The sequence below is a fragment of the Balearica regulorum genome, chromosome 6, assembly GCF_011004875.1.
Source record: "Balearica regulorum gibbericeps isolate bBalReg1 chromosome 6, bBalReg1.pri, whole genome shotgun sequence".
Lineage (NCBI taxonomy): Eukaryota > Metazoa > Chordata > Aves > Gruiformes > Gruidae > Balearica > Balearica regulorum.
The window spans coordinates 31,320,540-31,341,144 of NC_046189.1; the positions used below are offsets into that span (position 1 = coordinate 31,320,540).

Consider the following 20,605-nt stretch of genomic DNA (forward strand, 5'->3'; position numbering starts at 1 on the left):
TGCCAAAAGCAAAATTTAACTCCCCCAGGGCAGCAGTTGTGTAACTGTTGCCACCACTCCCCTGAACTGCTATTAAAAAAACAGACTTGAATTGATTAAGGACTAGAGATATCTTTTATTAGTGAAAACACTTTCATCCTACCCAGTTTAAGTATAAGCTTGTAAATGGACTACAAATTCCTGGATGATTTTTCTTTTTTCAAACCAAAATAATTTTTGCTACTGAAAACATTTCCCGAACATGAACAAAGCACACGTGTTGGGGGGAGGAAGGAAAACCAGACGGGTTTTCCCAGCTGTGTTCTCCTCTCAAAAGACTTGCACCTTCAAGTCCATTTTGCCCTGACGTTTAAAACACAGACTCAGGAGTGTCTTTCTGTTAGTTTGTGTAAACATGTTGGCTGGCCTGTTTTTTAAATAGTGCATGAAAATACATTCCTAGATATGGTTCTGTTTAAGTGAATAAACTATAATTTCACCCATTGCAACTTGCAATGAAGTCCCACAGTAAATCATTAACATAGATGCAGCACTAAGTTATGACTTTGTAATAGCAATTAGTGCCATCACCTTTTCAGATGTATTTTCCTTGCTTTCTGTTGCTTTAGAAAATGAAACCAGATCAGCCTACTATGAAGATCAAGCCTTTAACAACAAGAAGAAATTGGTGGGGTTGACCAAAGTAACTAGAATGCAAAGTAAAGGCCCTGCTGGTAGGAACACATCTTACTTGACTTTAAGACCATTAACAACAAGAAGCCATAGGAACATTTTCAACACTTTATATTCAACAAGTCAGAATATGTACACTAGAAACTGTTATTGAAGGCAAGCCATAAGGACAGCTTTGAAAGCCACAATCCTAATTTCCTTCAATACAAAAGACTAGAGAACATCAGAGCACCAAACAGAAACCATCCAAATGGCAGGAGAGGATCCAAGTCAATGCAGAGAGTATTTAACTCAGTCCTGCACTGGAGACCTGCCATTCTTACTTCATCTTAAGTGTGATCTCCATTTGGAAGCCAGAGAAATAGAAAGGCAAATGGAAAGATAAATGGAAAAAATTACACATCACCTCCTCCCAACACACTGATTCGCATCAAATGATAGCAGGGTTTGCTGAAACATTGCTGAAAACCTGTTGTCTTCAAACCATGCATTTCAAACTGGCCCCTTTTGCACTATTGAAACTCATGAGTTTCTCGTGAGGCCTCCAACTAGACTCTGCGCTGCTTATCACATCCCTCTAGGCCCTGCCATTCAGCCAGTTCTCTACCCACCTCATTGACCATTCATCCAGCCCACACTTCCTAAGCTTTGGTAACAAGGATGTTATGAAAGACAGTATCAAAAGCCTTGCTGAAGTCAAGGTTAACGTAACAGAGGCAGCATTCTCCCAGAAGAGGGATCTAGGGCTACTGAATGTGGTCCAGACTACTGTGAAGAACTATAGCAGTTCTGCAGGACCCATTTCTGCAACACATCGTTCCCTCTGCAAATTCTTCACATATGCAAAGAAGCAAATAAGGAAGGCAAAGTAAACCTCTCTAAGCTATTTTTCACAGGGTTTGGAAAATGAAGGAGGGAGTAAGAAAGCAGGAGAGCATTTTGTTCTTTCTATTTTTAAAACCTTGGGAAGCACTTACAAATTATGGCAACAGTGGGTTATAGAAGTACCTAGATGGAAAAATTATTCACAAGGTAGTTTTTTTGATCTTAATTATGATTTCTGATTCAAGTGAATGGCTGAAAACTAGACCACTGGATACAAACCTCAAGTCTGTGTTTGATTCCTCATATATTTTGATGGCTTCAAAAGTGTAGCCATCTCAGGGCAAGTCCTGCTCCCAGTGAAATTTGTTACTGATTTTAGGAGCAGGGAGAACATAATTTTGTCTTCTGAATTCAGTTGCAGAGTTGAAAAAGGTGAAGTTAATAATATTGACCCACCTTGGAGATCACAAGATGGAAAAAGAGAAACAAGCCAAGAAAAATTAAGAAGGACTGGATGGTTTAGATGCTAAATTCAATCAAGAATAATTCTGGAAACTTTGTAAATATTTTTACATTACGCAATTTCAGAATCTAGGCAAGGCAAGATACATAGAGGCAGTTAGAAAAAGTAGAGCTTTGCAGTACACAAGCACTTCAAGTTTTTCACATCTTTGCTGTTTTGAATCTTGGCAATAACCACATGACTTCTGCAACTTGAGGTTCTCCTTGTTGGCATTATATCAAGAAAACCCTAGACAAAGACAGATATTAGTGGCTCTGTTATTATGGAATAATGATAGACATGGATAAAACCTATGCTTAGTAGCTAAGCTGTACAGAAGTGTCTGGAAGTATTGACTTTTGTAGGATTGTTCTGTAGAATGCCCACGCACAGGACTTATCTTTAAAATGTCAAGGAATAATAATAAAAAAAAACCACTAAAAACAAATAAAACCCCAGCTGCAAAGCCTGAAGCAATTTTAAAAATAGCTCTCTGTCCTATTGTGGGATCAGTTTTCCCTGGAATGGCTTTTATGTTCAAAATATCTTGAAATACTAGTTTCTTGGCAGAATCTACTCAAATATTTTCACTGAACCTTAGATGAGACTTATTGTCTGTGTGTCCCTAGGAAACACTCTCTGGAGGGAAAGGAAAAGAAGCTCTGTTAATTATAGTGTGGGGTCACACCAAAAATTCCTACTGGCCTACCAAGTGTGAAATAAGTATTGCAGAGTAAATTGCATTTTTTAAAAAATGAATTGAAAGGGGTAGAGAAGTTGATCACTAGCTATAGCTGGCGCTTCAGTGCAGGTAACTGTAAAGCCTCAGAATGAGGTTTTGCAACTCTTTTGTGAGTTAGTTAAATGGAGAGAAAGTCCAGACTCCATGAAGCTTTAACCTCAAAGAAAGCAACTAATCTACTGGATCACAACTTTAGTTGACATACAGCAGAGCAGTTCTACTGTCTTAAAGAGGATGCACTGATTTACCTCACTTGAGGGTTTGGCCAAAAGCTTTTTATACCTGAAAGACCAATCATTTTATTTGCATTTTTCAGCATTGAGTGGGAGAATGGAATGGGAAGGGGTCGTGGTTTTCTTTCCTAAAACTAGACGATACGTTGATAGCAGAAAACAAGGTTTGCAAACTGTATTTTAAAGAAAGACAGAACTATATTTACTGTTTGGTGTAATAGAATTTAATCTTACAACTGCTTTATATATAACCTGAATTGCAGAGTATTTGAGGTACCACTGCTTTATAAGATAAATGTTTACCTGTGATTTATTCAGATTATCAAAATCTCTAAATAAGATTAATCAGCACTAACCAAACTTTTATGGAAGATGGAGTTGGAGAGAAGAGAAATACTCAGCATCTGAGAAGACAAAGGTTAACAAAGCAGATGATTTGTTTAATGAACTGCAGGAGGATTTCTGAGGTCTCTCATGTTGACTGTGCTCTTATAAAGATAAAGGCTTTGCTCAACAAATACAGTCTCTGTCCAGTACTCCAAACTTCTTTGCTTACCTCTTCATTTATGATGTACACACTGACTGAAAGAACATGGGAAAGTTATACTGGGATAAAAGGATACCAGTGCTTGCATCACTGGAAGGGTGCAAAGGACAGGAGGAAAAAAAGATGTCTGTGGTTTTCTGAGTCAAAAAAGGATTGTTATTTCCCATTTCAATCATGATAGTTTCACAGAGATTCTGACTGATTTCTTATCCCTCAGCTGCATGGGATGGCATTTTGCAGGTTGTAAAATGTTCAAATTTCAATACATGTACCGCAGTAGTGAGTGAATCTGTTGTTCTTTTTATATTTATGCAACACCATTCCTTAAGGCCTGAGCAATAATAGGCTCAATGGAACATTTTTAAGACAATTAAAATGAAGAATGCAATTGTAGAGGAATCAGAGGTCTGTGTAGGTTTAAAACAAGGACCAGGAGAGGTTACAATGGCTACCCTCTTAAAAGTCAGACTTAGTAGTCTGCTATATAGTAAAAGGCAAAGCAAACACATATCCTGAATGATGCTGAGGGAGGGAAAGACAGAAAGCCAAGCAGCAATCATTGATGAATCACACTAGGCTCATACTGGGCTACATACCCTTGTCAGCTCACTCTGATGAAAGGAGAAAGAACTAGGAAGAGACAAATAGATCTTTTGTTAAAACCAAATTTTGAAAACTAGAGTTTTAATTTGTGAGCAGCCAACACAAAAGGAGAATTGTGGAGGTATTAGGACAGAATTTAGAGCTTAAGAATAATGGAGAAGAAAATTGGAAAATAATTAACACTGTTAGGAAACCATGCCCGGACTGAATTAAGGGAGTTGGAGAAGGAATGACTCCCTAAAAGCAGCTATGCAACATGCTTCTAAAATTAATAAATGAAAAAGAGCTGCACATTTTATTTGAAAAGAAAATTATGTTTAAAAATAGCCCCCTGTCAACTTCCCTATAAACTCTTCAGTGAATTGACTTATGGTTTCTCAGTAATTCCATATTTTTAATGGACTTTGTAGGAGTTTTTGAGAGAAAGACACTAAATGCAGCTCTCCTCTCAGACACTTTTAAGACTGTTTCTGAATATATAAACAATTCTCAATCAAGTATTCAAGATAAATGCAGGGAGTTCAAAAGCTATTTAGACAAGATTATTTGCTGCTGAGAATTACTTTAGCTCTATTGCAAACTTGAAGTTATACAGCTGACATTTGCCTCCTTTTATATTCCTGAGGTGGTTACCTTGCTGTTATTCATAGTATATAAGCAATTTCCTAAAAGCATATGGCTTTCTGTTCCCTGAACAGTAACTGAAATTTTACAAATGACAGCAGGGTAAAAAGAGGTATCAGCATTCCCCTTGCTCAAACTGCAACATAGCTTTACTCATTATGGATTAGAAAAAGCCAACATGAACGTACTGATCTTTGTGAGATCCCCAGCTATTTCTCCAGTAAAAGGATTAGGGAATAACTGAAACTAGCACATAATTTGCTGTGTCATTTTCTAGCTACAACTTCTTCCCACCCCCAAAAAAGTTGTTCTCTGCTAATTTTCTGAAATAATTTATTTTCTAAGTGTACATTCTGTTATGTTCTAGAGTCATGATGTTGACAGGCTTCCACTTTGACAAATGTCTTCAGTGATGAATTTGGCCTGAGTGCTCACCAACTACACCTGATCATTCAGGTCCACTTGCTCAAGTCAGCCACAGCAAAGTCTCCCACAAAGCCCTCTTGTTTTGTTCTTTGTTCTTCCTGTTCTCTTTCCTTCTTCCATCCTTGAAGTTTTCCTGAAATAACTCATTCTTTTTCAGTTCAATAAAACCACCACCATATCATAAGAGAACAAGCCCATGTCCAGGGAACGCATACCAAAGTGTGGAAATGTACCAGTAGAAGGTAGCACTCCTCACAGTTTGGCCTGCTCTCTCACGGAGAGGTTAGTGACTTTAATGAAGTTGAACTGGCATTTCTAATCCCACCAGAGATACCGAGTGTTAGAAACACCACTGATCCTCTGACTGACTTTTCCTAGATGCAAGGATGTATATAGACATGACCTACACAAATCAGCATGACCTGGACTGATTGCGAACAAGCCAATTGTTCTGAAATGAGTCGGTTCGCAATTTATTGCAGAGTACAAAGGGTCTAAATCTACTAAAGACCTTATTTGCGAAAAGATCATGGCACCTATGGTTCTATCTACATAAATTTTAGTAATAGGGCTTGAAATGAAGTGTAGAAAAACTTCATTATAAGAAATCGTGATGTACCACAGCTATAATTTTCTAAAGCACCCTTTTCTGGTGAAAAGTGAGTACCTCATCTGACTTTGAATACTAAAATATTCTAAGGTTAGTTTGTGGCTGCCTGTGGTAGTCTATGGAAACCTTACCTTAGGACTAGATATCTACACAGTGACATGTCCATCATTTGGGCAATAACTTTGTTCCATTTCTGGAATAATATAACTATAGAAAAATTAAACTCACTGTTTAGAGGCTAAATGGGTTAAATTTATTAAGAAACATCCTCCTTCCTTGGGTTATGAAGACAGAAGTAATTTGTTTGCAAGCAGGCAAAGGACAATTCAGGTTTTGAATTTTGTACTGAACTGAAGTATATGAAACAAAAATACCTTGTTTATAGGATGAAAGAAGACCAAACTGACCATAAATCAGGCAAATGCAAGCAGTACAGAACTGCAATGCTAATGCTTTGTAATACTGGGCAGTATCTGTCTGAACTGTCTACTGGACTAGTTAGTTTGGACTAAAAAGCTACCATGTGGAACAGTGCAGATAATTTTCTTCCAGTGCAATGGATTCAAACGTCTATGATGATTAAATAAATTTTAATAAAGAAAGTCACAAATATTAGCCAAGTAAGGCAGTACATCTAAGCACAGAAAATAGCGTAGAATGATTAACATCAGTTTAAAGTTGTACACTAAGTTTTCTAGAACCACACAGGGAATATGTAATTAGGCCCGATCTTTACCATTGGAAGTGGAAAATGCTATGGAACTTTCTACAAAGTAAAGAAGCAGCAAATCTGATCTTTCACTTTAAGGACAGTTATTTTACCAGAAAACAAATTTAATTCAAAACAGCTCTTCCAAATTTTGTAGGAATGACAAGAAATCCAAAGCATCAGAGTGCCTCATTTCAAAGATACGTCAGAAAAAGGAGACTACAACTGCCATATAAAATTCAGACATTTCTAGCATGGCGAGGAAACACTTTCTCCTCTGAAAGGTATGGATCATAACCTTATGGAATGGCCCTTCCTGGTCACGTTGTTCCCATAAGAAGCAGGGATTCTTAAAAATACCCAGAGAGATGCCAAACATGCTAAACAATAGCTCCAAAATCAAGACATTTGTTGTGGTTTCCCTTGCTAGAAACCCAAATTGCTTTCTATAGTGCTGCTACAGTATAGGATTTTTTCAGGATCCCAAAAGGAAACTCTATACTGCTTTGTCCTTCTTTCTGCCTCTTCTTGCATTTCCTCTTTCCTCTTTCAGTTTTGTTAGTTCTCTTCATCCCTCAGAAATATTTAGTTCCTTTAGTACACTACCATTTTGTGTGGATAGGAGGGAATTCATGTCTTCTTCAGGTGGGAATTTCAATGTGAGGGTAAATATAACTAATTGTTCCAAGGGAACAAGCTCTTTTCATGGCAAACATACCTGAGCTGAATTTCATATTGCCCTGCATGACGAGACTGCACATTCCTCAAGATCAGTGTGAAGATGTCTTCATTTTGCAGGATTTCACATGCTGTTCCCGGCATTATTTCTTGCCCATCTTTAAACCAGTGAACAGTGGGGAAAGGATCTCCAGCAATGGCACAGGATATAAGAACATTTTGCCCAGGAGCTGCTGTCACTGATCTCGGTTTACTAATGAACCAGGGCTGAATACCATCCTGAGGTTCTGTAGTTTACAAACACAGTTTACAAATCAGGAGAAAATTCCAAGCTTGAAAGTAACTAATAAACTAATTTCAGGAAAAGCAAAGTTATTTTGAACATGCAGGATATAAGTTTTTAATGTGAAAATAAGTCAGGCTTTAATTTTGGAAGTAACTTGTGTTGGTACTAAAATTAATCATTTACTTGGCACTTTACTGGCTCAGTCCAGACTTATATTAAGAGCAAAACAAAGGGACTTTAAAGCTGCCCTAAAAGGAATCTTGAAGATTGGTCCTTAGAGAATACGGGTAGAAATAGCTTTAAGGGCAAGTGACAGTACTATGACTGCTGTGCAGTTGAGAGCTCATGTAATAAATCACCATTAACAATTGCATAAAATTGCATTTAATATAGAAGACTTACCCTGAGGCTAGATCTCAGGGGAGCTTAGAGAATAGAGAAAGGTCTGAATTTAGAGCAGACAGTGACAACAGACTACAGACCCACCCCTGGACACACAGCTTTCTGAAATCCTGGGGTTAAGATCCTTTACATGAAAAAAACCAAAAGTCTTCCATTGATTTGCAATAATTCCTAATAATGACTGGGAAAATGTTGGCAATCAGTAAGAGCAGACGAAGTCCCCTGTCATGAAAGTAGTGAATGCCCAGTCACAGGAGGTTTGTAGGTACTTCAGCGTTTACTGTGGGATTTACATCATATGTGGAGATTCAAAGCCAAATTTTTCGCAGCGAGTTCTCAAATTGCAGAAATCATGTGTTTCTCACCTGCTACCACTACAATGCTAATATAGGAGCCAGGTATCCTGGCTATAAGATAGCTTTTCCAAATATTCAGGGCTCTAATTAGAAAGAAAAACATCATTAAATAGTTTACATCAAGTCCATAGTTAAGTAAGCCTTATAGTTATAATCTGAAGCTGCATTTAGCAGAAGTTTTGCATTGTCCCTTGGAATAGGATTCAGGAATGCATTTTTGAAATAGTAACATTATGTTCCAGAGTGAAAAGATTTTTTTAAAGTTGCTTCTGCTCAATATCCTTTTTAATTCAGATGCAGAGACCAAGAACTCCTAGCATCCTTCACAACAGACCTTATAAACACTCATGTACTTTAAATAGACACTCCTCCAGCACATTAGAATTATTTCCTTTTAGCATTTCCTAAGGTGGAGAATACCTTGTACTGTCAATGTAGCCTGGGTTTGAGTTTCTCCTAATTCATTCCAGGCTTCACAGGTGTATTTGCCTGTGTCTTCAGGAAATACCTCCTGGATGTACAGACTGTACTCATTGCCTTTCTTCTCAAAGTGGAAATCTTCTGTCTCCTGGATTTCTTTCCCATTGTGCAGCCAGATAATTTCAGGAGGTGGGTTAGCTGAGAAATAGGAAACAGCAAAAATCAGACACCCACACTTCCCCCACACACACCCATGCCCCCCCATATATTGATTAAGAAAATAAACAAGGTTGGCTGTTTTCTGCCACCTTGTACTGCAATTTCATCTTCAAAACATTCAGGAATTTCATTAACTCTGTTGATGCTGTGTAATGTGGAATCCGTCTTACTACAGTTAAAATACAAATGAATAAGGGAAGCATTTATACAACAGAGAGGGAGAATGAATTCTAGATCCCATGAAGGTTATTCTCAAGGGATTCTATTAGCAAAGTTCATACCAGGACTGCTCTTTTCTGCAGTACTAATCTTACCCCAGCTGACAGGAAATCAATCTTGTTTGGTTCACAACAAAAGCTATTACAAGTGTGCAGAGACTTAGTTTTAGTTCAACAGCAGGACCCAGTAAGTACCTGATGATGATTATGATGATTATTATTATTGTTCTTATTATTCCAATAAAGAAACGCTTGTACAAGTCTGAACACATTAACTCTGGATAAAGTTCATCTACCCTGAAGATCAGATTAGTCAAACTTAGCTTTTACTTTTAAAAAAATGGTTCCTCGGAATATTATTTCCAAGCACAAAACATGTGCTAGAAGAACAGACCAGTGGAAAAAAACACATACTGTGCAGCAGGACTTAAAATTTTTAAATAATACTGTTCTATAGCTATGTACCTGATACCTCCACAGTCATTATCACTTGACTTCCATCCATTACTTTGAGGTCAGCCAGGCCTTTAAGGAAGATGGGTGCAAAAGTCTTGTTTAACTTGGCAGCCTGTGGACTTTCTGTCTTCTTGCTGCTCTTCTTTTCTGTGAAGTCAAGAGGAGAACAAAAGGGGTCTCTTTCTGGAATTTTCATGATGAATTTTAACTGACCTTAGGTTCAAACTGATTTTGAGTCGGTGGTCTTGTTTCAGCTCTCAGAAGGCAAAAACCACTGAAACCACACAATATAGCTGTTTTGACTTGCAGTCCTAGCAGAAAGGCAAGAAATGGGAATGGAACTATCCTTCCTCCAGGGATCCTCCCAAATCATTGTTGACAGATATCATAGAGTATCACACAGAAATTTACACTCATTTTCCCCAAGTACATGTGCTCACATGCAAAAAAACCCAAAACCCAACAACTTGTAACCAACGACCCAATGCCTTTAATCACTGTTAAATTCACATAAAACTACTGAGGTATGTTACAAGTTGCTATTCTCATGATTGATGAGTTGAAAATGTAAACTCATAGGAATATAGGACTCGCTACTCTGTGTGAAACTACAAACCATTTAGATTGTTAGATGGTCGATAACAAATGGGTTTGAGTTCACCATACTCCTGTCCTGTATTACAGTTAGCCAACTGATTGATGATGGGAAAGACTGAAACCTGAGGTTATCAACATATATCACAAAACAAACTGTTGGAATAAGGTGGTTTTTTTTTTTTTTTTGAGGCTGCATAATCAAATGATGAGTGCCTGAATTAAATTAATCACTCTTAAAAATAAAATCTAGTTGTGATAGATATGTAATTTCCAGTACCCACAATGGTCTCTTCTGTCTTGGATTCAGAGGCTATGAAACAAGATCATTTAACTGTGACCTATATGGTACACTAGACCAGGAAAGATACTTCTGGTCTAAAAACCTGAGCAAAGACTCTTCTAAAGCCAAAGTAGGGATCATGACCAAATGTAAGAAGTCATAAATATTTATCGGTCACTTGGATACACTTTTTGTTTTGTTTAGCTTGAGTTCAGACCTATTACGTCTTGCCTTTAAAATGCCAACCCTACTTTCTGTCCATACATGAAAATAGCTTCATTTTGCTTATTCCTACCTTCAAAATTTTCAAAGGTATAGCAATATCATCCAAAATAGTATTACAGCAACACAAAGTACCCTGGAAAAAAAACAAACCACCATTCATAAAAGAATGGTGATTAGAAAAACTAAAAGCACCTCACTGAGCAAGTCCACTGAACCTCCTGGAGGCAAAAAGTTAAGCTTGTCCCAGGGTTATTTGAGCTCAATGTAAATTTGGAAGCTGCCTGGAGAGGAAGTTTTTCCTCTTCTCTAGCAAAGCTTTTTCTAGCCAAAATCTGTCTCGCTGGCTTATGTCGTAGGTCTTTTCTTGGCACTGAGCAGTGAGACATTGATGCATGTGAGAATGGAAATATGGGACCTGACTGAGACCCAGTCAGCTCGGTGTTACGGACTTACTACTCTGAAATGTCTGATTCACCATCAGGCCACGTTGATCAGTCTTAGGGTTTCCTATAGCGCCTGCCTGTAAGTGACTAACGCTGTATGGAGAATAGCAATGGAGCTGGGTCAAGCCCATCTACAGTAATAAACTGTGGTGATTCACCATATTCTTCTGTTTTGTACTGTTTACTCATGGAAACAGCTTCAAACAACTGCTGGACTAAGCAATATCACCACATGCTCCTTCACTACTCTAATGCCTTGCAGAAAATCCCTTTGTCCCTCAAACTGAAACAGACCTAGGAGGGAAAGCATAAATCCATATAATAGGAAAAAGGAGGAAAAGAAGAAGAAAAAAGGAGGAAAAGGAAAAAAAAAAAGGAGGAAAAGGAAAAAAAAAAGAAAGTAATAAGACAGGAAAGAAGCATAAGAAAAAAAAAGAAATAAAAGGACAAGTAAATGATAATGTTTCTGTTATCCCTTTTATTGAAATAATTCACAACATTGCAAATCAAGAAGGCAGACGTGCAATAAAAGGAGAGCGGGGAAAGGAAGATAAAAGCAGAGGTGTGGTTCTAGACCAACAAAGAAACAGATCTGGAGTACGATCAGAGAAGTTCAAGCCTTCAGAGAAAGACAGATGACAATAAAAGAGTTGAAACAGCTCACACGAGAGACATAACAGTGACCAGGAAACAAATTTGCCAGTAGTGGCTCTAATAGCAATTCTCTCAGAACAGACTGAGCTGCCTCCAGCAGAGCCCTGGTACAAACAGCACAAAGTACTAGCAGCACTCACATCCCTCGTAACTGGCTCTTTGCTTTATTAGACTGACATGCCTGTTCCATGTAGTCTAAATAAATGGATTTCTGTAATCAAGGAAGACAATACAGTATAACAGTCTCACCTTATTAAAAAGAAATGAGTGAGCAACAACAGAAGGAATAGAGAAAAATCGTTTCCCAAAAGGAATTTTTCAGCAATGCTAACTCCTCCAAAATATGTGCTGCAGAAATGAAAGTTTCATGCATTGGAATAAAACCACCTTCTTGCACAGAGCTGCATAAATATTGAAAGGAAGCAAGCAAATTATTCATGGTAACAGCATATACGAATCACAAACCCAACACCATTACAAAAAGTTATGTGTCTGTTTCTGAAGTTCTCTCAGGCAGGTGTATCCTACCCTGGTGAGGAGACCTACAGATATGAGTGACATTAAGATTTGCTGGGGGTGCAGGCCTCTACCCCCAATAAGAATGACCTGCAGGATTAAAGAATGAAGAACAACTTGCCATTTTTACTGATCAGTGATCACTATTTGCAAGTGAAGCTGTTAAATTGAAATGAAGGTGGCCAGAACCTGCATCACCATCACACAAATCTTAAAAATAGCATTTACACTGAATTTAAGCACTGCACAGGTTTATGCTGATCTCTTGTATGAATACCAGTTCTGTGCTTCAATAGAAAATTACGATGGTCATTATCAAAACCCAGAAGGCTATGGTATATGAGTGGTAAAAAACTTACAGGGTACAGCTTCAACAATGCAAGAAAAGTTACTGGGGAGATGAAAGAGTTATTTCATTAGGGGAAACAATGCAATCACGCAGAGGAACATTAAGATGGATTATTAAGTTTGAAATATTGAAAATTTGAGGATTTCTCCGGGGACAGAAACAAAGGCAACTTTATATACCATAACCTTTCTGAAGACATTCCTATCCTTGTAAACCTATCATATAGCAATGTACATACCCTTTGATTTAGTCCTTGAAGTATTACCTGATTTCTCAATACCTATTATGAAGCAGGAGTAAAAACATCACCCTTTCTGTTGCTGATGTCCTTTGGAGCACAGGGGCAGTGAAGGCATTTCTTTACTAACAGATATGAAATTTGTTGTATGTCAGAGCTCAAAAATTAGCAGCGATCATGGCTAAGGCAACCAGTATTCCTTTTCAAACATGTGACATCCAGGATACAATAAATATATGGCTAAAAAGACTGACTCCATGGCAACTTGAACAGGCTTTCTTCAAAACACAAGTATTCTACCCTACTTTTTAAATATATATTTTAATGGGGATCTCTAATCTTATGCTACTGTTGTTCCATAGTATATGCTGATCAGTGGCACATGTTTATTGTACCAACAACATAAGCAGAATATCACCAAAATTGTCTAATGTTTCTTGACTTGGCAGCAACAATTAAAAAGACTTACATTCTAATCCATAAATGATATGTGTTCATTAAGAAACCATAGGGGATCATTTCATGTAACATTTCTTCCTTTACTTAAAATTTGATATTGTGGACTTCTAGACTTAGAAAAAAATTACACTGATCTACTGACAACTTTAGTTTCTTGCAGATGTTTTACACAACACAGACAGGTTTAGATACATTATTTAGTTTTATTTAGTCTTAGACTAAAATCATTGCATTTTCTCAAAAGGGACTGATATAATCATGCAGAGGCCAATTTACAAAGCGTGAATGTTAACTATTTTCAAATTCTTCTGAAGCTTGTAAATGCTTTTAGTTGTTTATGTATCACATAGCACCACACAGTGACTCAGTGCTCCTCTCATGAAGGCTTTAACATTTCACAATTTTACCATGAAACACCAGCACTGTACATTTCCATGGCTTATTTTAATATACCTACAGGCTTCTTCAATTTTAGCATTTACAGCTCTTGTTTGGAAAAACAGCAGTCAATTTGATTTTGGAGAATATTTGGGAAAAGAAGGGACACCACTCATTGAAGATTAAGCAAATAACTCCTGTTCCCATTTATGATTAAAAGATCCTGTGTGATTCTACATCCTTTTGAAAACACTTGGCTAAGTATTTTGCCAGGAAAGTAGTACAAGGAAAATCATATACAAAACCCATGCACTGTTTGCAAAAGGATAGCTTCAGCAAGTGTAACAACCAGAGAAGATCCCATTCCCTGGCCGCAGCTAGGTGCTAGCTAGTCTCATACATCAGGAACAAAATCCATGACTTGCACCATGAAAAAGGAGAGCAAGGAGATAAGAAAATCAGGGCACAAATAAGCAAGCTGCACTCAATGAAAGGCCAGTGTTAGGGCCTGCTTTGTCATTCCTCCAAAGCCTCTTTCACTATGTGAACTCTGCTGGGGTTCAAAATTAATCTGCCTTTCACTGACAGCTGGCTTCAGAGCCTGAACCAGGGGGAAGGAAGAGAAAGAAGAAAGCACAGGTACAACTCCAGGCTCAGATACTGCAAGTCACTATGCTTCTGGCTGAACAACCTCTTTCGTAACAATGCAGAGTACTTTTGCTGCCAAAATTACAGACAATAAAAATATGGCACATCTGGCACCAGAAAGGAAATCTGGAACCTAAGGAAAATTTTATCTGACATTAGCATAAGGGCATGACTTTGTTACACATCTACACATCTTCAAGCTTAAGCAACTGCATGTGAAATAGAGGAGATCCGATCTCTTCCTATTATGTTAATGCGCTCTAATCACCTATAGCCATTTAACATCTCCCCCACCACTCTTACTTCTTATTACTTTCAATTAGGAGTAGGTTTACTTCTAAGAATGAAAAGAGGAATATAAGAGTTATCACATAGCGGTACTGCCATAGTTACTAAAAAAAATTCTACCCCAGGCAGTTAATATTCTTCCTCTCCTTCCTTTCCTCAAACAACTTCTGCCTCTGCAGTGAATCCCCCCACCCAGGGTGGATCATGTCACAGCAATGTGTGTGGAGCAGCAGAAAGCACTACATAGGGTGGCCTTGATAAAACACAGGTACATTTCAATAACTTGTTTTCAGACCGTGCAACTAGTTTATTTTATAGTAGCTTATAAAAGCTGCCACAATTTTTAACCACAGCTGTTGGTTTTGTGCAAGTCAAATCATGCAAGATAATACAGAAGATAATATGATTTTCTCAAAAGCTGCTTATAGAGCACTGAGTTCACAAAAGCTCTTGTAAAATTACGAGCTCAAGAAGTTTAACAGTTTTTTGCAGAGAGCTGTGGTCTGGCTGGGGCATTCTTTGGTGAGCAGTGGTCTCTGCCATTTCAACAGGCTTTTGATAAGACATTACACAGGGTGATAGATTTAAAAGTCCACCACAGTGATCCCACTTACATGGTTCCTCTGTTTTTTGCCTTTCCTCAGGCTTTAATATGCATGAATGTTGGGAAACAGCAAGTAATAAGATGCACAGCTCAGTGGGAAACTCAGCCTGGGAGACTAGAAATAGTAAGCAAAGCATGTAAAGGATACCTTATATACCCACATATGTTTTCTACAAAGCAAAAGTAATACAGGCTTTTCCCACAGCATTGCCTTACCCCTAAGGGTTCATTTTTATTAGAAAGACACTCTAATAAGCATCCAAACCTATGTTTAAAAAAGCCACTTAGTGCATGAAATCCACAGAGATTAAGGAGCATTCAAATTCTTCCAGTTTCTTACAAAAATACAGATTCTGAGCATATTTGGACAGCAATGGAAAAACAGATATATTGCCTCTGATACACAATTATTTCTATTCACCTATTTTGTTTTCCTGTTTGTATAATCAATAGTAAGTTAATCCATCTGCACCTAGCATTTGAAACATCTGTTTATCTATTAACCTGCATTAATAGAATTTAAGGTGATAAAAATACTTTACTATTATTTGACTTTTCTCAATCCAGTATTTCAAGAGTCCTTACACAAATTTAACCTCCACATATCTGCAGACTGGAAATTTTTGCAACAGGAGTCTTAATGTTAGCTGTAGGCCTAAGCCAAAACACACTTGAATTTTTTAAAACCTAGACCGGGCTCAGAACTTGGTGCTTGAACACAACTGTAAACATCTTTATTTTGATAAGCAAGGGTGAGTTATCATGTTGAAGGTGTATATGTAAAAAGGAGTGGAAAATTCATGCTGCCCTGAACAGTTAACCTACTACAAATCAATTGTACAATACACATGTACTGGTTTAACTGCAAATATGCAACCAACTACTTATTTTCTAAGGTAAAAGCTATAGATAAATCAATACACATGGAGAGAAGGAAAAAAAAATAAAATCAATAACTTCACTGTGGCATTTCCATTCCCAGATTTGCTGTTGAAACTAGAGTGAAGAAGAAAATCCAGATCATGATGCAAACTTTAAGAAGGTTTCCAAAGACTGGACCTGGGTTCTACTTAGTCCACAGCCAAAACAGTTAACATTTTATGGACATCATCTATTCTAGTAAATTTTCTGGTTAATTTGCCAGATGTAGTGAAGACTTTTTAATGTGAGCTGCAGAATGCTGACATCTCCTGTTGAAATATCAGGACTTCAGCACGCTCAGCACTGCACAGAATCACACAATAACTGAGTTTGGAAGGGGCCTCTGGACATCGTCTAATCCAGCCCTCAGCTCAAACAAGGTCAGCTACAGCACTGCACATATACACATTCAATGCAATAACTCAGCTGCACAAGATCAGGGTTACAACTGGTTACAAGTCAAGGACATGAAAAGAACAGAGAGTTTGCTGCCTTATGTTCAGAACATTGCAAACAACTTGCAGTGTTTAGTCTTAGAAGAGATTTAATTATACTCGAAGAATCTGTTTGCCAGAATCATATGGTTAACTGCCAAATAATGCCTAGTCTGAGCCTTGCAAAAGGACTGTCTCAGCAACATTTACCATTTATGGTGTTTAAATATCATTTTGGCTCAGAGGCTAATAAGTCAACTGAGCTGAGGAGAATGCTTAACTCAAAAAGCTCTCTGTGTGAGCAAGCTCAGAGAGAAGCAGCAGATTCCCCTAAAATCTCTCAAAGCAAGACTCAGGTTCATACACATACATACGGCCAGAGTTGTAAAGCAGCCTGGCCAGCTGAGTTACAGAACTTGAAAAGAGTTTCACCTCTCCAAATATTTTCAATGTAAATAAGTCCAGCTGCTACCAGATCGGACATTAATAATGCTATCAACTCAAAACCCACCAGATTTTATAAGACAGAAAATGGATATTAGGACACTCATCTGTCTTTCTTCCCATGAAGTATTTTTCTGTCTCAGGCCTGAATTCATATGGTCAAAATATTTTCTGCAAGTTTTCCAAGAATTCCAAACTTGATTTATACTGGCATAAAAAAATATGAGCTCTATGTTCTTGAGACATGTAAGGACATTTCTGCTTTATTAAAGATCTCAGGTTGGTATGCCATTTTGCAAACTTAGGTCATGAGAACTAGATGTTTAATGACCTAGCAGTGTTCTTTACACATCTACCTCCCATCATTTATTTCTGCAGTTATAATCTGTTTTTGTAAATGGAAGGCGAGATTTAAATATCCTTGGGAGATGCTCTCACTGAAGAGCTGGGCCAAGTTATAGTCTGGATGTTGTGCCTGGCATTACACAGAAAAACTGTTAACGCAAGATTGACAATGCCCTCAGCCTATATTAATCAGGGTGCTTAGGGATATACAAAGGAGGCCGAGTTCCACTTTATCCAGTCTGGAAATCTATCTATTTTACTGCAGGCTAGTCTTCCAGCCCTATCCTGCAGCTCCACGTATGCTCCTTTTTTTCCGAGTCTTTCCCTCTGTATGGGATATCACCAGTTCATCAGCATTTTAACCTCTGCTTTGCCTACTCAGTTTGTTCTGCAACCGACAGCATAGGAAAGAGATGCCATTCCAGAAATATTAGTATCGAAAGGCTGACTATATCAGTAAGAACCATGATTTAGAAGAAACAGTCAAACTCTCAATTTAGAGTGCAGGCGACAGAGATACAAAATAGCCAACTGAGTTCACGGCAGATCACTTTGCAGTCAGCAGACTGAATTCCTCAGTGACAGTCTCACTGGAAGTTTTTGCAGCTGAAGTGGTGTTTGCTTTTGCCTTCAGAACTGTCTGCCTTATTAATGACTAACCCTGTTTGCAAGTTATTTACATCAAGTAATTGCTCTTTTGTCACTGCCACAGACAGCAACTCCATGGAAGGCCTGAGAGCATGTATACCTACCAAATGCATTTATAAGGCAGCTCAGCTGGCCCACTGATAACAAATTCCCCAGCATTAGATACCAGTCTGACATGGAGAACTGCAGAAAAGGTGCTTCATATATGCTAGATCAAGCCAGGTTAGGTCCGCAGTGAAAATGTGCATACTGCCGAGGCAGAATTTCACCTTCACATGTACAGTCTCAATTTTTTTGTGTGGCTGCCCAGGTAGAATTTAACTTAATTGTGATGTATCGTGATGTATAGAGAGATCACTTCCATTAGAAAAAAACCTGGGCTGTGCATGAGCTGAAATTCAATGGAAGCACAATAGGAACAGGTAGTCACATAAAGCACAAGTGTCCCTGAGGATGCCACTGATACAAGGAGTTACAGCCCCTTCAGCCCTTCCCTCCTCTGGCAAATCCATGCTGGCAACAGAATAGTTACCAGTGGTAATATTAAAATAGTGCTGCTCACTCTGTGGAGTGAGTAATAAAAGGATACTGTTCCTAAGAATATTTTAAAGGAACACCTCAAATATGACTCAGCTTGAGAGCAAGGAAATATTTGAAGTTAGATTAATATAAAGAAAAAACAAACAAAAATCCCAGCAACATTGTATTTCTGGGTAAAAGTTGGTGTCAGAAAGGAATTCTAAAGGAAGGCTTGTTTGGCATTTAAGTCCAGAAAAGATAAGGTAGTTCTAGTATGGCATGGTTTGCAGTCGGCTAATCCACATCAGCTGCTTTTGGAAACATTCCTTGGGGTAACATCATGCCCATACTTTCAAAATTACTCAGGCATATATTCAGTTTACAGGTTTTATATGTATTTTGACAACTTCCACTTTTCAGCTGAAACCTAGACCATTATAGAATTTGGCAATCCAAGTTGGGACAGTTTACCCCTTGGCCAGTGCGGGGCCATTCCTAAGATTGTTATAATAACCATCTGTTTGCTGTCATTCTGGTATGTAATAGCTTAATGTTCACAGCATTTGATCACTTCACAGTTGAGAAGACCATCAGATGTAGGGGTGGTTTCTTTTCTTCTTTCTTTTCTTTTTAAATTGAACATTTTTTTCTGTCAGCATCTCATCTTTGTTTTTCATTTATAAGAAATATCAATGCAATTCCTGCCATTTAACTTTTGCTCATTCTGCAAGCACTCATCCCTCATTTGCATCCAAATTTGGTTCCCCTTTTACTGGAAATGGCTTATATCAAGAAGCTGCCTTTAGAGAACATTGTTTATATTGATGGCACAAATCCTATATCATTAAAAGCTTCCACACATGTTTTGCTGTTGTCCTTCATTTTTGGTCTCTAGCCAGCATTGTGTTTCACATTTGGTCCTGAGGTGCTGAAAGGCGGCAATTTTTTAAAAAAGTAAGCTTAATCTTACAAGGATTACAGCTGTGAGTGACCCATACAGAGTGCTGGACTGAGAACTTTGGGACACTTTTGAAGCACTGGAACGGAGTTTCTTTGATGGCCAATACTAGACTTGCTCATGACAGCTTACCTCCGACCTTTCAATACAGTAACAAAACCCCCACCCTTTCACTTAGTGCTCTGAAACCAATTCTTATGTAGCCAAGCGGTTCCAGCAGGCCACTGGTCTGGAATGCCTTTTGGACATTTAACAAGGTTAGATTTGCATATTTTGGAAAGTCTTCTATAGCCCTTTATATTTGTTACGCTTGAAATACAGCAAAGTGCTTTCAAATAAATAGTGGCTTTGGAAAGCTGTCCCAAATATTTCATCACTGTACGCAAGTAGACATCATACTTCATTTACCTTAGGCAGAAACATGTATCTCAGAGAAACAAAGCTGTAGCCTCTCTATTAAGGCTTCAAAGAGAGGCTGCTTATTGCAGTGATAACGTTCTTTAAAAGATTAACGTGAAAGAGAGGACATTCTGAGATAGAAAGAAAAAAAACTCCACAACCTAAAGACAGCATCTCTCATGACTGGAAGAAAAGACTCCTACCTGAAAGCCTTTCTTCCACCTGGTTATATTTTATGGTCCCACTCACACCTGATAGAAGAGTGACAGGAACAAAACAAACTGGTTTTCCAGAAAGCATCTCCCTTCACTGCTGTGATAAACTGGTTACAGCAGGGACTCTGACAGGCTTTCAGGTGACTCTAATCTGCTTGTCCAATGATCAATGAATGACTACAGTAATCGGATTGTAAGGGCTACGGGCTTCCTAACATAGACAGCTATGCTGGGGAGGCTGCTCTAAAAAAAAAAAAAAAGTGTGAACAGAAAGTGGTGGGGGAGAAAGGGGGAACAGATGTGAAGTCAGGAAAGTGCACTGCTGGCTGGGAGGCAGAAATGAGGTCAAGAGCCAATGAGCAGGAGCAGCAGTATTTCCTGAATAGTGTTTGCTCACCAAGGGAGGCAGTATTAGGCCTCTATTCAAGAAAAGCAGTGCGCAGAAGACAAGCATCAGCAAAATGGGTGGCTGCAGAGCATTAGAGCCCACAAAAATACCCTGGCTGCAAGCCTGT

The 20,605-nt window shown here is 38.2% G+C and overlaps 1 protein-coding gene across 4 annotated transcripts in view; it reads right to left on the reverse strand.

Annotated features, from left to right (window-relative positions):
• Positions 1-20,605, reverse strand: part of MYLK (myosin light chain kinase) — a 211,969-nt gene that overhangs the window by 77,700 nt on the left and 113,664 nt on the right. For 3 of the 4 annotated variants that reach the window (XM_075757074.1, XM_075757075.1, XM_010312779.2), the window contains 3 exons: positions 9,538-9,675; positions 8,636-8,833; positions 7,212-7,458 (listed from right to left, as the gene is read on the reverse strand). In XM_075757074.1, coding sequence (XP_075613189.1) covers positions 7,212-7,458; positions 8,636-8,833; positions 9,538-9,675 — 583 coding nt within the window. Of the gene's footprint in view, positions 1-7,211; positions 7,459-8,635; positions 8,834-9,537; positions 9,676-20,078; positions 20,217-20,605 lie in introns of those variants that run through there. The other variant, XM_075757076.1, reaches the window with a different exon arrangement.